Source organism: Asparagus officinalis, chromosome 7, assembly GCF_001876935.1.
Source record: "Asparagus officinalis chromosome 7, Aspof.V1, whole genome shotgun sequence".
NCBI classification, from domain to species: Eukaryota; Viridiplantae; Streptophyta; class Magnoliopsida; order Asparagales; family Asparagaceae; genus Asparagus; species Asparagus officinalis.
The window spans coordinates 84,649,123-84,666,922 of record NC_033800.1 but is presented as its reverse complement, the minus strand read 5'-3'; the positions used below and the strand labels follow the sequence as shown (position 1 = coordinate 84,666,922).

Sequence of the window (17,800 nt, the reverse complement as noted above, 5' to 3'; positions counted from 1 at the left end):
ACGGATGTAATTCGGTATTCAACCTATTTGTTAGGACTTTGGCAATAACTTTGTATATCACACTTAATAGTCTGATTGGTCTTTAGTTATTTACAGAAGTAGGCTCATTTCTCTTTGGAATCAAGATGACATGTGCATAATTGAGTCCACGAATCTAAAAAGATCCCTCAGAGAACTCATCAAAATTATTTTTAAAATCATATTGCACCCATTCCCAAAAAAAACTTGTAAAAACAAAGCAGGGGATCCATCTGTTTAGCCTTGCCATATTGGAAGGAGAATGTCTATTACTTCACTCAGTGAACTTTCTGCCACGTGGAGGACTGTCAATAAGCACTAATTCACTTACAGTATATCATTAAAATCCTAACATGGTTAGTTCTCCCTTTTCTTTCATTAATTTGGATTAGCGGTGATATTTAAATCACCTGCCACCGCCCAAGCTCCCGAAACCTAACTTTTTAACATCCCTAAACCCCTGCCAAAATAAGATTCTTTTCCCTATTACAGAGAAGTTTTTTTTTGTCGTACGACGACGAAAATCACATAAGCCCCACTATTAGGAAAACACTACAGGCACATTTTAACCATACTTTGGGGCACATCCCCTTCCTCAGCGACGGTGCACAGGGCTCACTTTAAATTAAAAAAAAAAAATCTAAAGTAGACCCTGTGCACTGTAGCTAAGAAAGGGATGTGCCCAAGGTGTGGTTGGAGGAATAGAGAGAACGCTCCAAGGTGTGGTTGGAGGAATAGAGAGAACGCTCTACACATATAACGTCTTGCATCAGAACCATTAGAAAGCGCTTGAGTCTGCTCTTCTCATCATCTCAACTCCTCAGTAAAAAAAAAAAACGAAAAATAAAATAAAAAATGGATAGAAGAAGAGTGTGCATCATCGGCGCAGGCATCAGCGGCCTGACCGCATGCAAGCACCTGCTCTCCAAGGGCTTCATCCCCACCGTCTTCGAGGATGTACCGGTTCTCCGACTACCCGTGGCCTCCGGAGGTGACCGAGAAGTACCCGGACCACGCGCAGGTGATGGAGTACCTCCGGTCGTATGCTGCGCACTTCCACGTGCTGGATCACGTGAGGTTCTCAACGAGGGTGGTCGGGGTCGAGTATGTCGGTCCGTCGGAGGAGGAGATGATGGCGTGGGATACGTGGGGGGGAAACGGAGAGGCGTTTGGGAGCGGGGGAGTTTGGCACGTGAGAGTGCAGCGTGGACACGATTGCCAAATTGAGGTAATTTTTTGATTTTTTTTCCTTCTCAAATTTTGATAAATTTCACATACATAAACTATTTCATAACGCAGCGCAGAAGTAAAACATCGGAATCCACCAATGTTGTTCTCTAAATCCACAAAGAATGATCTGCGAATCCACGAAAAAATATTAAAAGAGAAACTTTATTGATGAGAAGACATGCCTCTAAGCCTTACAATACTCTGCTTAAATAGAAAAGAAACAAGGCTTTTACCATGACTCGAACTTTATCAAAAATAAAAATAACAAAACTCTTTTTAAAAAGACTCCCTAGGATTAGGGAAGTAAATCAGTCAAATTTGGGATTAAATCGGATTTACATACACAAAATAGAACCAACCTCTTTTACAGTGGCGGATCCACGCCCTATCATGTGGTGGTTCAAATTTTATTTTTTCAAGTACTACTATTGGAGACGTAAAAAAAAATAGTAAGAAAGCAAAAAACTATTTTTAGAGAAGCAAAAATAAAGAAAATAGGAGAAAAGTAGATATATAAAAACAATTATTTGGCTTATCTTCATAAATGGATACATTGAAAGAAAAAGAAACAAAAAATAAGGTGGAGGTAAAAAAAGAAAGAAAATAAAGTAGAGAACTTGGTTGGTAATAGCAAACTAAGAAAGCTTTGGGAGTTTCGAACCGGAGACCTCTTAGAACATAGCAACATTAGTACCACTAGGCTATAAGTCACTTATGTTTACTAACAGATATGTATAATATATATAGAAAACTTATAAATATGAGATGGTTCAACTGAACCGGTTTGAACAGGCATGGGTCCGCCCCTGCTCTTTTATAAAAGTATAATTATGAGATTTAACAAATAGAACACAAAATAACAAAACTCTTTTTAAAAAGTTAGAATGTGAGATTTAACCTAATAAAAAAATATAAATCACATACACAAAATAGAACCCAACCTCTTTGAACCTTGATAAGATCCAATTCAATGGTAAACATTTTTTCTAGCATCCAAAGTAATTAAGAAACGTTGTTAAATTGTTAAAGACGGATAGCTCAATAGTTATGTTGCGTGGATACGGTGTTAAATACTTAGAACATTTCTTTCGGATATTTTCACCTAACTTCAAAGAAACACTTTCAGAACTTGAATGTGTTTTCTCCCTCTGGGTGAGGGTGTCAATATGTTTGGGCCCAAAAATAATTGTTAAAAACAGATATCTAAACCAAATTAATTTATAAATTACTCTCTAAATTGTAGTGAATTAAAATTCAGCCCCAAATGGTCACCATATTTCAATTTTATTCTGCATCTAACTTTAAAGGAAATAACATTAGAATATTTTATTAAATGTAAGTTTTTATGAAATGATTAAACTAGGGGTGATGAATAAACGATGATTTTGTTATCATCAAATGGCAAATAACCCTTCATCTATATCTTCAGTTAAGATTTATTACCCCTTAACTTGTATGCTAGCATTTACCATCACTAATTGGTAGGGAGAGGGAAGTTATCTGCAATTTATCCGTCTAGAACTGCAAACAATATGAACCTAATTGTTTAAATTGGATTTTTTCGCACTTAAATACCTCAAATATTAAATCGTTTTTAACCAAAAATCTTCAGCTTTGATGCCCCCTCTTAAGTCACATTAAAGCATAAAAATTAAATATTTTTGAGTTACAGTGACAGATCCTGATCCTCAGTTGTATGATTTGAGTAGACATAGCTTCAAAAAATAAGAAGCATATGACAAGTAAAGAACCTCTAGATTTGGTAGTAATGCTTGTATTGCATCGAGCAAATATCTTTGATCTATTGGTTTATTCAAACTTATGTTTGAATAAGATGTATTATGGTTCAATTAAAGTATATGACTACATGCAATGGATGCGCATAACATGGAGTTTCACTAACCCCTAAAAACTTTTCAGCAGTAAAATGCCAACAACTTTTAAAATCACACTAAACCCCAATAACTTTTGCATTTTGCAGAAACCCCCCAATACATTTATGCATTTTGGAGATATATAACGTCCCCCATAAATTTGAACCAAAAGACAAATAAAATGGCATTTTGCAATTATTGGGGTTTAGTATAATTTACCCAATCTACAAAAGTTATTCGGGGTATAATGAGATTTTGGAAGTTATTGGGCTTTTACTGGAATTTTTTTCAGAACAGGTTTACTGTAATTTAATTCCACTATGAACATTCAAATAAATAAAAAAATAACATATAATATCAAATAATCATTCATGAACTAAAATAGCGTGAACTTTTATTTTTATTTATATTACCAAAATCTTATATTCTATTTCTATGGCTAAATTACAAGATTGATATTTGTCCTTGACCTTTTTTACCAGTTTGGTAATTATTTATTGTTTGGCTTTATTTTGATATTTTTTTGGTCCATTGTTCGGTATCAAATCTTCACTATGTTTTTACTATTCCCTCAAATCATTAGAATTTGAAATTTATTCCCGAAAACTCTTAGTTCCCTCCCCCTCTCTATTATCCCTTACACCACCTAAACTTTTTCTTTTGCTACCACTTTCACCTCCGCCCGATCGTATTCTCTAGTCCATTAATTTCTCATAGATGGCTCCAGATTTCACTTCTCGGACTCCTAAGGGGCTGTTTGGTTGTATGTTTTTACCATGTAAAAGGATGGAAAGCGTAAAAAAGTGGGTCCCAATGTCAGCTTTCATCACTTTCAATTGTTTGTTTGTAGTTGTGAAAATAGTGATTGGCGTACTTTTACATTCGTGCTTATTATTCATATTGCCTTTGTCAATTGCTCATTGTTGTTTTTCTTCTATCTAGTTTATGATTAATTCACCCCCGTGTTAATTTTATATCCTTGCACATATATTGTCTATACCTCTTTGTTAGGATATATCTTATTGTTTATATATCCTTACACATATTTCTATCATATAGGATATATCTCTTTGTTGTTCATTTTGCTTATTCTAGCTTATATATAGTTGTTATATTTCATACTTGCTAGGATAACTTGTTAATAAGTTTTAATTGGCATTCATACTTGCTAGGATAACTTGTTAATAAGTTTTAATTGGCATTTAAATCGGATTAGATTAGCATAAGACACTAATCACCCCCCCTCTAGGGTCTAACACGATCCACTCCGGTGGTTGGATTATCTGTAGAGTGATCGAGACACGAAGTGCGTTGTTCTTTTTGCGAACATCGCCGGGTTCCCGATTGGCCCGGGTCTTCGTTGTTCCGAAATCCTATCAGCTCACGTAGTTCGTCGATTCACTTCAATCGTTCATCGACGTCAATTGAACTCCTGTGGATCAGATAGTGATGTTCATTGTCGCTCTTTAACACTGAACCGTTCGTGGAGACCTATAGGCAATTTTCGATGCCGTGGTAGGGATTAATTTCAAATTTGAATGATTTGAGGACTAATACCCATAAAAGTGAAAACTTGAGGTACTAATATCAACAAATCCCTTCCATTTTATACACTCCAGATCAGCAATTCGCGTGTTTTTTGACTTCCCGCTAACTTTTCGAGCTATTTGAACGATGGGCCAAGAAAAAAAAAACAAAATGAGTCAGGAGTAAGAAAAAAAAATACCAAAGTTGTGAAAAAGAGTTTAAGAAAAAAAAAACCAATCTGTTAATTTAGCATTATTTCGATAGTCATATCAAAAAGCCGAAGCACTCGAAGGTTTTGCGGAACTTCTCTTGGGGTGATTTTACCCTTAAGCCCCCAAAGGTTTTGCGTAATTTTTCTTCAGACCATTTTGACCCTCTCATGTCACAATATGAAATTTGCTAACAACTAAGTTTGGGGAGCACGTTTTTCCTGCACGTGTGCCCTTCGTCCTTACTCTTTTCCATTTCGCACAAAAATAAGGTTATTTCAATATTAGTCCCTTAAATCTTTAATATTTTAATATTAGTACCCCAAAAAATTCCTTAAGGACCCAAAATATGGGAACAATAGGGGGGACAAGTAAGGTGTCCCTCTCCTATTGGATAATGAGTTGGCCATCATTAATGATGGTCAACTCATTATCCAATAGAAGGGAGACACCTCACTTGTCCCCTTTATTGGTCCCATATTTTGGGTGCCTGTAGCAAAGCTCTTAGTACCCCCATTGAAATTGGTCTTACGTCCCCAAATCTTACAATTATTCTGAAATCAGTAAAAGAAGCATACAACTTTGACCATGGGTACGTCTGTGCTTATTACTTGTATTGTATGCAACTGATTAGAGAATGACAAATAAACCTGCTGCATCATTTAATTCTAATTTATTTGTTTCTTTAGAAATAAATTAAGTTTGAATTCTTGAATTAGTGGTTCTTTTTGGCAATCATATGTATTGGAGCTCAATATTTAACATGAGCTAAAATCTCATTTCACCTTCTTGACCTTATGTAGATGCTACTCATAGATTTTGATCATTGTCTTCCCATACCAAATCGAAGTGAACTTGATTCAAAACCGTACCAAACTGAATCAAGTCAGTCTATCCAGTTTGTTTGGCGACATGTCAAGTTAGGGCAATTTAAGCCAACACACAACTCTCACTGGCCTCAAGCTACTAGCTAAAGTCGACTCTTGCCGATCTGAATCCTCGTCCAGATCTGGATCTGCAGCCTCGACCTCTTTGGATGCCGCCGGGATGTCACGGGGCACGGGCGCAGCAACGGTGACGGGATCTTGGATCTTAGAGCCGGAGGTCCCGCGAACATTTCTGGAAGAGGATACCTTCCTGCGCCAGTTCGGAGAGGCGGATCTGGAGGAGGAGGAAGAGAGGTACTCTTCAAACTTTTGCTGATCGAACTCGTATTCGATCTCTTCATTCACCCGGATCTTGAATGCCGGTTGCGTCACGACGGCCTCGGCAGCGAGGCCGTTGGCTCCCACTGTGGTCGCCAGCTTGTTTGCGGAGAAAGTTGCCTTCATTATCGAATTCATTATAATCTGGATCGCTTACAAAGAATTCAAGATATTCAATAAAAAGAATAAGAAAATGAAAGATTACAACTTTTCGAAAATAACTGAAAATAAACGCAAGATCCGTTTATCGTCTCTTGCTTGCGTGGGTCTTTGGCCTGTGACGAGGACGTTGATATCCGTGGACCACCTGTCACTCAGATCTGTTCCTGAAAAATCGGACAGAGCTTTGTCGATCCGCGAGGAGATCTAGAAGCTTGAAGCGTCTATCTCGGCTAAAACGAGATATCTGCTCTTCTTAGGATTACCGGCGAAGGGTAATACTAAGGAACGGGCATGGGTGATGAAGAATCTGATGAAGACCTCTCCTCTGTTGAAGCGCTCGACCACTCTTCACTACAGCAGGGCTTCGCCAACTCTCCAAAAATCCAGATCTTCAAAAATGAGGTCTAAGGTTGCTATTTATAGGCAATAGGGGCACCTGGGGCGCCTAGACACCCCTGGGGTGTCTAGGAAAAGCCTAGACACCCTTGGGGTGTCTAGGCAAAGCCTAGACACCCCTGGGGTGTTTCGACTTTCCCGAGACACCCCGGGTGTCCCAGTTCAGCCTGAGACGCTCCGTTGCGTATGTTTGATTGTTTTCCCCGTAAGTTCTTCATCCGAACTCGGATTTGAGTGATTCCAAGTGCGTTGGAAGCTTGACAAAGAGTTCGATCTGCTCCGGTGGTTGGATTATCTGTAGAGTGATCAAGACATGAAGGGTATTGTTCTTTTTGTGAACATCGCCGGGTTCCCGATTGGCCCGTGCCTTCGTTGTTCCGAAATCCTATCAGCTCACGTAGTTCGTCGATTCACTTCAATCGTTCATCGACGTCAATCGAACTCCTGTGGATCGGATAGTGACGTTCATCGTCGCTCTTTAACACTGAACCGTTCGTGGAGACCTATAGGTAATTTTTGATGCCTACAGATACCCCCTCCAAAGCGTTTCGGACTCGTTTCTTTTATAGAAGAGGCTTTTGTTCTCCTTGGTGAGGCAATCGGGAAGAGCCTTGATTCTCCTTGGTGAGGATCGACGCTTTAAAGATAGGTTTTGCTTGGTCAAAACCATATCTCAAAATAAAGGGGGCGTTTTGACGCTGCATCGTATTTTATAAGGCAGGGACATATTGTCGATATGCCCTATCTTATAAATGCACAATGTGGCCAAATCGTCTCACCCTTTATAAGATAATGCACTTCGACTCACCCCCTCCAACAACCACTATTAAGGCCGCCTCTGAGTGCAAAGTGGTGTGACTACCACCGGACATGCACAAGTACCATGTGGACTGACTGCCTCCCTCACTACCTCTGCTCAGTTGGCCTCACTACGGAGGGCATCTGCCCACTCAGATTTGTTCACTACATCATATTCCAGCTACTCAGGTAGATTGACTTACACGAGGATTTTAGATTCCAAGGCTACTGATAATGATCACCTAACGTCAGCTTAACAGTTGGCCTCACTACGGAGGGCATCTGCCCACTCAGATTTGTTCACTACATCATATTCCAGCTACTCAGGTAGATTGACTTACACGAGGATTTTAGATTCCAAGGCTACTGATAATGATCACCTAACGTCAGCTTAACGCTTGACAGAGGAGCATGAGAGCGTTCACTGTGGCTACATTACTCATTAGGCAGTTCCTGGTTCGAGCAGGAATCATATTGTTGGACTGTGTCCTGGAGTACTGGGACTAGATGCACCGCCCCATAATGAGTTCCTTGCCTCTGCTTCTACTTTGAGGAATCGCCTCGCTAATTTAGGACGGGAGATGCCTGCACCGCGTCACAGATTCTATGGTTGGGTCCATTCTTTGGACAAGTTTTGGTGGGCTCATCTGACGAAGTACGTCTTGAGCCGATGGAGCGAGGAGTTGCACGCTTGCGGTCTTTATGCAGCCATTCGTGCCACCATGCATGGTTTACCCGTTAGTGCGAAGCATTTCTTTGCCTTATGCGAGCTTTATAATCCGGATTCGAACACCTTTCTGACTAGGCACGGAGAGTTGGGTTTGGCTCTTCATGAGATGCATAAGATTTCTGGTTTGTCCATGGGTCAGATGTTATACCAGGAGTATTTTCCTTCCAACCATGAACTGAGTCAGCTGAAGGATCGCATGCCCGACCGCTACGAGACCTTATGGGACCTCACTTGTCACTATCACATTGCTTTGGCGCAGTCTAAGCCCCTAGCGAAGAGGACCAAATCAAATGTGAGCCTGAAGCAGTTCGCATCATATTTGTTCAAGAATCTGGAGAGCCATTCTGGCAAAACTATTTGTGAACTGGCACCGCTGACTCCTTCAGAGGTTAATGAGCTGCTGAAGAAGACTGACGCCCACTCCTATACCATTAGCAGTCCTGAGAGTGGCTTTCCTGCAGGGACTAAATTCAAATCATTCTTATGCCATGCGACCGCACCGATTCGTCCGATGACTCTTCTTGCCGGCTACCTCGCCATCTGGTTAAAGAAATGCGTGGTCCCGTATCAGTCTGGTGACGCTCTGCCACTGGAAGTGCTCTACCCTGCGGTTCAACTTGCCTACAGAAAGGAACTTTCACTTCTTCCGGTGATGGTGGCTAACATTCATCGAGGGCTTCGACAGATTTCCGGTACTTTTACACGGGAGGAGAAGGAATCGCCGACTCAGATTCCTACCACTAAGGTGGAGCTTCCGTATGTTTATTTGATGGCTTGGTTCGTCCTTCATCGTTCTGACATGATGTCGGTACCGCATGCCATGGACCACTCTGTTCCCTTACTACAGCTGCTTGAGAAGGGTGAGTGGGAGGGCCGAGGATTCTCTGATATCAGGAGGCAGCTACAGGTCCACAAGTGCTGGGCGTTCTCTACTTGTTTTCCACAGTTCTCCAGCCGGTATGGCGAGTGTTTGATTGATGAGGAGAAGCCGAGGGAGTATCGCACTTATTTAGATATCGGCTGCTTTAATTGGCTAGTGAACATCAGGCCGGGCTACCTGACTTTCCGGGTGGGGAATCAGTGTTTTATAGAGCCGTATCTACCTTGCCGATTCGCTCGCCAGTTTGGTTATGACCAGCTTTATGTCGGGAACCCGCGCCAGCAGCTTCGGGCTCATGGAGGTTTGGTGGACGGTCTTCGTGCATGGTTGTGGACCGTGACAGGCTGCACTGGTGCTAGGTTCAGTCTCCCGGGTGCTGAGCGACAGTTGAACCTCACTTTCTTGAGCTGCAGGTGGTTGTTAGCAGCTAATAAGACGGTCCCTGTGAAGCCTATTGAAGAGTTGGTGGCCGAAGAAGCCTCTCAGATTGATTCTCATGTGATCCGGGACGGTGCTCGGTCACAGAGGGCGCGGGGCAAGACCCGCCGACTTGATGCAGAAGGTCACAGGGCCTTTAGTTCTGCTGGAGAGGCCTCAGGCGGAGACCCTGAAGACTACGAGGCAGATTTGGAGCAAGGTTAGTCACCTATCTTTCTTTTTCTCTGCATTTCCAAATTGCTATTCCTGACCACTATTCGATATTTCAGGGACAGCGACCAACAGTGACGACGAATTCCGTCCTTTTACCCGGGCAAGACCTTCGATTGCTGTCCGTGCTGATAGGCGGAAAAGATTAGCCCACAAGCCGCATGCAAATTCACGAGCATCTGAGATGGACTTGGCTGATGAGGATCCTGTTAGTGACGGAGGTAACGTCTATTCTATAGATCATTTTCTTGATCGTTTAGAACTTCTGGCTCATGCTTTCCCATCCTATGCAGGATATCGTGAGGAAGGCGAGATGAGTCCTGATGATTGTGCATCTCCTGGTGAGCCTGACTCACCGCCCCAGGTAGAAAAGCCTGCAGAGACCGCCCATGTTGGGGAGTCTGTCAATGAAGGACCCAGTTCGGTGATTCCAGGTGCGAGTATAAGAGTGATCCATTTCTGCATTTTTGCCGGGATCACGGCATTAGGCGACACTTCACAGTACGTGAGACACCGCAACAGAACGGGGTGGCTGAAAGGTTGAACCGTACCTTGCTGGAGAAGGTGCGATGTATGATGACGCAAAGTGGATTGTCAAGATCCTTTTGGGCCGAAGCGTTGGTTTATGCGAGCCATCTCGTGAATAGGTTGCCGTGCACTGCGATACAGGGGAAGACTCCGTTGGAGCGTTGGTCTGGTTCGGTAGCTAGTGACTATGAGTCGCTTCGGATATTTGGGTGTCCTGCTTATTGCCATGTCAGTGATGGTAAATTGAATCTGAGGGTGAGGAAAGCAGTCTTTGTGGGATTTAGAGATGGAGTTAAAGGCTTCAAGTTATGGGATCCACAGGACAAGAAGATAGTTATTAGCAGGGATGTCACATTTGACGAGGCGTACATGATGAAGCCTCAAGTTTCTCAGCAGGTGGAGGAAGACCAGACAGTTGATATCGCAGCAGGTGGAGGATGATGTGACTCCACCAACTCCAGATAACATTGTATCCATTGAGGCTCCTACAGAGGTGACACTGGGAGGAGATGAGATGACAGCCGGGCATTTAGAGGATACAGTGGATGTTGGGACTCAGGAACATGGTCATGTTCAGGAGTCCATTGCAGCTAATAGACCAAGAAGAAACATTCGTCGGCCAGCTAGATATAACGATGTCATGGTTGCATATGCTTTATCAGCAGAAGTCGTTGATGATTTGGTTCCTTTTACATTCAAGGAAGCAGAGTCAAGCTCTGATTCGAATAGGTGGAGGGAAGCCATGGAGGAAGAGATGCAGTCTCTTCATAAGAACGACACTTGGGAACTTGCAAAGCTACCGAAGGGTAAGAAGGTTATTGGATGCAAGTGGGTGTATGCAAAGAAAGAGGGATCTTCTATTGGGGAAATTAGATTCAAAGCCAGATTGGTTGCCAAGGGATATGCACAGCTAGAGGGCGTTGATTACAACGAGGTATTTTCACCTGTTGTGAAGCATTCGTCGATTCGTATTTTATTGGCATTGGTGGCACAGCTGGATTTGGATTTGGTCAAAATGGATGTGAAAATAGCCTTTCTACATGGAGATTTAGAAGAGGAGATCTACATGACACAACCTATGGGGTTCAAAGCTGCAGGAAAGGAAGAATTGGTATGCAAGCTGAAGAAGTCTCTTTACGGATTGAAGCAATCACCACGACAATGGTACAAGAGATTCGACGGCTTTATGATTGGCCGAGGGTACACTAGGAGCCCATATGACCTGTGTGTTTACATGCACAAGCTACAGAATGGTGAGTATATCTATTTGTTGTTATATGTTGACGATATGCTCATAGCTTCCAGGAATACTTTAGCTATTAGAAAGTTAAAAAAGGAGCTATCATCCGAATTTGAGATGAAGGATATTGGAGAAGCGAATAAGATATTGGGTATGGAGATCGAGAGAGATAGGGTGAAGGGTAGGTTGAAGTTGACACAGAGGAGTTACTTGCAGAAGATGCTTAAGAAATTCAGTTATGATGGTAATACCAAGGCGGTGAGTACTCCATTAGCTCCCCACTTTAAGCTATCAGCTAAGATGTCACCTGTTTCAGTTGAGGACCGGGAATACATGTTCAAAGTTCCATATGCCAATGTTGTGGGTAGCTTGATGTATGCGATAGTGTGTACAAGGTCAGATTTATCATAGGCCGTGAGCATGGTATCGAGATACATGCACGACCCCGGGAAGGATCATTGGGAGGCCGTGAAATAGATTCTACGGTATATTAAAGGTACCGTGGATGTTGGTTTAGTATTCCAGAAGGATGAGAAGAATGGGCATGATTGTATTGGTTACGTGGATTCAGATTATGCTGGAGATCTTGACAAGCGCCGGTCTACTTCAGGTTATGTGTTTACATTGGCAAGTGCACCGGTATGCTGGAGATGCACACTTCAGTCTATAGTGGCTCTCTCCACTACGGAGGCAGAGTATACGGCGTTGACTGAAGCTGTGAAGGGGGCTTTGTGGTTGCAGGGATTATTGGAGAACTTGGGGATTGCACAGGAGACCCTTCGGGTATATTGTGATAGCATATCAGCTATCTATTTGGTGAAAAATCAGGTTTATCATGCACGCATGAAGCATATTGATGTCAGATTCTATTTTGTTCGTGACGTTTTGGATGAAGGAGACGTCATGTTGGAGAAAATCCACACGAAGGACAACCCTGCAGATATGTTGACCAAAGTTATTTCAGGTGTCAAGTTTGGTCATTATTTGGAACTTTTGAACATTCTTCGGTGTTGAGGCCTTTCGAGGCCATTTGGTGAACTACGTCCGGCTTGATTCCTTGGGCAAGAGGATACGTAGGCAGTCTTTACGATGCAGCCGGTTTGGATTAGTTGATGGGGGTGAGATTATTTGGACTATCGTTTGGGTTCTCGACTTGTTGTGGTTTGAGTTCGTACTGGACACAACAAGTTGGGATATTTGGATGCTTTGGTGTCGGCTCAGGTTTGGGGAAACTTCACCGAGGTGGAGAATTGTGAGCGGACGTGTGAGTGGGAGGAACGCGGTTTCAAACCGCATGAAGCACAGGCCCACGAGAAGCCCACGTACCTTAATCACAATGATATATATATATATATATATATCTTCAATCAAGAGCTAGGGTCGTAGCAGAGAGGGCACGGAACTTTTTGTGTGCCTGCGGAACAAAAGCGAGAACCAGAGGCAGGGTACAAGAAAAACAGTGCGGTGGCTGCAGCAAAGAAAAGAAGTCTTAGGGCTTCGTGAAGAGAGGCTTCGTGAAGAGAGTTTTGTGCAGTCTCTTGTGCTGATTTTGAGAGAGATATTTGTGCGAGAGGTTTGAGAGATTGTGTGAGGGTTTAGATTGAGTGATTGTAAACCCTATTTGTATTCTCCCTCTCTTATAGTAGATCTCCCCCCTCCTTGCCCCGTGGACGTAGGCGATTTGCCGAACCACGTAAAATTTGTGTTCTTGCCGTGATTTGTAATAGCTTGTAGGATCTCTCGACAGGTCAGTCCTAGAACTGATGAGAGGAAGTGCCGATATCTCACTTTGTTGAGATATCCGCTTCAGATTCTTGTTTCCTTGGTGATACAAGAATTCTTTCGATCTAATCTCTTGTTGTGCACCTTGCGCACCGGAGGTGCTGCCGAAATTTCCGCTGCGCACAACACAACCAAGTCCACACCACCATGTGTCTTCTCAATTCTTAACTCACAACATGCAATCTTTAGCACTACTTCTAGGCCATTCCTCCTTTCCTCATCTCCGTCTACTCTCCAACACGAACAATTTAGAATAATTTCCAACCGAGGCATTATCTCCATGCACTGATTGCAAGTTGGCAAAACATTAGACCCTTCCTTTCTCGCACGATAAAAGAATTGCCCATGCATCGTTTGACCTCATAGGCTCACACACACAGAAATCTGGGAGATCCTCCCATCCCTGTCGTGGTGGAGATCACTACTACACCTTATTCATAGACAATCACTCACATTTCATATAAATATACATCATGAAAAACAAATTTCATGCCTACGAAATATACCAAGACTCCACCATCATGTTCTGCACTCAATTCTCCATAAAAAGAAAAATCAAAATCTTACGCTTAGACTCAAGGGTAATACACCTCCCGGCGCTTCATTGATCTTCTAATATCTAAGGGCATCCTAGCTCAGTTCTCATGCCCTTGCACATTGAAAGTAAAATTGAAGCTCTTCTGATGCTTCAAATGGAGATCCATTGAGATATTCTAGGTAAAGTTGTAACTAAAACAGTGAAGTATATGTCTGCTGCAAAAAAAAAAAAAAACCCCTAATCCTTGGTATTCCCTATAATAAACTAACCCAATATCCATATATGAATGTGCTAACTCCTTGTTAACTCCAGGTTCATGAAACAGATTTCTTGATCTTGTGCGTTGGACGCTTTAGCGGTGTTCCCAATATCCCAAATTTCCCTGTAAATAAGGGACCTGAAGTGTTCGATGGAAAGGTTATCCACTCCATGGACTATTCCGACATGGGCAGTGCCCGTGCACAGGAGCTGATCAAAGGAAAGCGAGTTACAGTGGTCGGATACCTCAAGTCAGCTATAGATATTGCAGCAGAGTGCTCCAATGTCAATGGTAAAGTGATAAAATTTGTACATTACCACTTTGCGTAGAGTTTGTTTGATATGCAGAAAGTTATAATTGTAACAGAAGTTGTAATTTAAATAAAAATAGCTGCAGATGCAATTGTTTGTTTCACTCTGACTGAGATCATTTCTAGCGTCGAGCACAAAAAGGCGTTATCCATGCAAAAGAGGGTTTTACTATATTTTGATCGTGCATCTGTAAGTTTTCAGGTGTCGAGTATCCATGTACTATGCTATATCGAACCAAACGATGGATAGTACCAGACTACATTGCGTGGGGCATTCCTTTGGCTTTCTTCTATCTCAATCGCTTCTCTGAGCTTCTTTTTCACAAGCCTGGTGAAGGGTTCCTTCTTAGTCTTTTAGCCACTTTGTTGTCACCACTGGTATGTATTTCTATATGAAATTTTAGCCTTGATCTTCAGGTTTCGTAGTCTTAATACAAGGATCCTAATCCCATGACATTAATAACTTTTAGTTATTTGCCTGTTATTGTTATTGATTTGCTCTCTTTAATGCTTGAAGGCATGGGTGTTCTCTAAATTTGCTGAGAGCTATTACAAATGGGCCCTCCCCATGAAAAAGTACGGAATGGTACCAGAGCATAGCTTATCCCATGCTATATCTTCTTGTTTGTTTGCGTTGCTACCGGATAAATTCTATGACAAAATTGAAGAAGGGAGCATTATCCTGCGCAAATCACAGTCCTTTGTTTTTTGTAAGAAAGGTGTGATGATTGATGGAGAAACTTCACCGTTAGAAACAGATATAGTCATTCTTGCAACAGGGTACAAGAGTGATCAGAAGATCAGTGATATCTTTGTTTCGCCATTATTTCAGAAGGTTGTTGCAGGTTCATCAACGACTACTGTTCCACTCTACAGGTCTATAAACACTTTCTTTTTTCTTTTTGTTTATTTATTAAAGAAACTGTACAAACTTCATCAATGATGTAAATGTCTTCATATATGAAATGAATCAATATTGTCATTTTTGTAATTCACAGGGAATGCATCCACCCTAAGATCCCACAACTTGCAATCATCGGATACTCTGAAAGCATCGCAAATCTGTACACATCGGAGCTGAGGTCGAAATGGTTAGCTCATTTTCTAGATGGAGGTTTCCGACTACCAAGCATAAGTAAAATGGAAGAAAATGTGAAGGAGTGGGAGAAATACATGAAGAGATACAACCACCAGTCTTTTAGGAGATCTTGTATCGGAACTACGCACATATGGTACAATGACCAGTTGTGTAGGGATATGGGTTGCGAACCTAGAAGGAAGAAAGGGTTTTTGGCTGATTGGTTCCTTCCTTATGGACCTGAAGATTATGCAGATCTTTGAAGAGTGAATTATGCAAGTGTTCTCTATAGCATAATACTAAAAATCTTTGTGTAATGTGTTCGAAGTCTAAAATGCAATTTTCGGTTGCTTTATCATATACACTATGTACCCCAAATTTTATGTTTCTATGTACCCCAAAACCTATGTTATTTTTAAGTTTCCATAACTCTTATATATGTTTACAAGTTTACTTCCTTATTTACTGGTAAAATACTTAAGTTTTCCTTCGATTTCTTAACTAGACAACATATTTGTGATTTCTCTATATTTTTTTAGTTCTTTTAAAATATGGTTAATTTATCCCCAAATTGCTTAATTAGCATACCAACCACTCTCTCTTTCTATTAAGCTGTATTTAAAAATGCATGCATCCAGGTTCAACTAGAAACAAGAGATTAGAGATGTATTCCTTTTAAGACTAGATATCACAAATAGAATCCTGGTTGAACCAGAGTTATTATTCAACATGGATTCTCGAAAATTCTTGTTCAATTAAGAATCATAAACAGTGTTGACAATTAAAGAAAGAAAGACAAGAATATTTTCTCTTATTAGATCATTAATGCAGAACAAGGCTATTATAAGCCAATACAGAAACTGAAAATCAGCTCACGTTTACACTAACAAATGATACCTAAAAACATGGTTTAATGAGCTAAACTAACTCAGATAAACTTGCTAACTACCTAGACTCATTCAGCTTCCTAAAATGAGGCTAACTGAAATTGATTCAGTCAACTTGAAACAACCTGAAATAACTTGAATTCCAACAGCTTGTGCATGTTTGATCACTTCATTCAACACCTCCCCTTGATCCAAGCTTGCACATGCCTATCTTCTCCATGAAGTGTTGATGCTTGACTGGATTCAGAGCTTTGGTAAACAAGTCAGCATTCTAAAAATCAGTTCCACAAAATTTCAAAGCAATATGTTCTTCAAGTACCAATTTCCTGATGAAATGGTATTGCACATCAATGTGCTTAGTTCTGGCGTGAAATGCAGGATTCTTTGCCATAGCTATAGTAGACTTGTTGTCACACCAGATTTCTAATGCACCCTGTTGCTCACAGCATAGATCCTTTAACAGCTTCTTCAACCACACCAATTGCTTAGCTGCAGCACCCATAGCTATGTACTCAGCTTCAGAAGATGATAGCGCTACTGTATCTTGCTTCTTTGAGCTCCAAGTAATAGCTCCTGATCCTAAGTCAAACACAGATCCTGATGTACTCCTTCTGTCATCAACACAGCCTGCCCAATCACTGTCTGTGTAGCCTCTCACCTTGAAGTCTTTTGCACTTTCATACCAAATACCATAATCCAGAGTTCCTGCCACATACTTTAGGATCCTTTTGGCTGCTCCAAGATGCTGCTTTGTGGGACAATTCATATATCTCAACACAACACTGACTGAATAGGTAATGTCAGGTCTAGTGTGTGTGAGATAATTTAGACCTCCCACCATGCTTCTAAAAACTCTCTCATCTGCACTTTCTGTGCCATCAACCTTTTGCAGTTTCTCATTAGCATTCATAGGTGTTTTTGCTTTCTCACAATTCTCCATGTGAAATCTCTTAAGCAGATCATTTGCATACTTTCTCTGACACAAGAAAGTTCCATTCTTTTCTTGCTTTACTTCCAAACCAAGAAAGTATTGCAAGACTCCCAAATCAGACATTTCAAACTCATTCATCATTGAGTCTTTAAATTCTGATAACATGCTATGTGAAGAGCTAAAATATATGATATCATCAACATAAAGGCAAACAATGATGAAATCATTCATACCTCTTTTCTTCACATACAATGTAGGCTCATTTTCACTTCTGCTAAAGCCTGTTTTGATGAAGAAATCATCAATTCTGCTGTACCACGCCCTTGGAGCCTGTTTTAGCCCATAAAGAGCTTTTCTCAGTCTGTACACCATTTCTTCTTCACCTTTTCTGATGAATCCCTGAGGTTGCTCAACGAATACCTCCTCCTGCAATTCTCCATTGAGAAATGCAGACTTTACATCTAGTTGGAAGACCTGCAATTCCCACTGAGCAGCTAGAGCAAGAGCAATCCTGACTGTCTCAGATCTTGCAACAGGAGAAAAGGTCTCCTCATAATCTATCCCTTCCTG

At 41.3% G+C, this 17,800-nt stretch overlaps 1 protein-coding gene across 1 annotated transcript; it reads left to right on the top strand.

Annotated features, from left to right (window-relative positions):
• LOC109848394 (probable flavin-containing monooxygenase 1) lies at positions 737-15,873 on the top strand. Its single transcript, XM_020417859.1, is given in 6 exon segments — positions 737-971; positions 973-1,246; positions 14,078-14,315; positions 14,537-14,712; positions 14,852-15,210; positions 15,333-15,873. Coding segments are annotated over 6 exon segments (1,488 nt in total). The 5' UTR covers positions 737-873; the 3' UTR covers positions 15,676-15,873.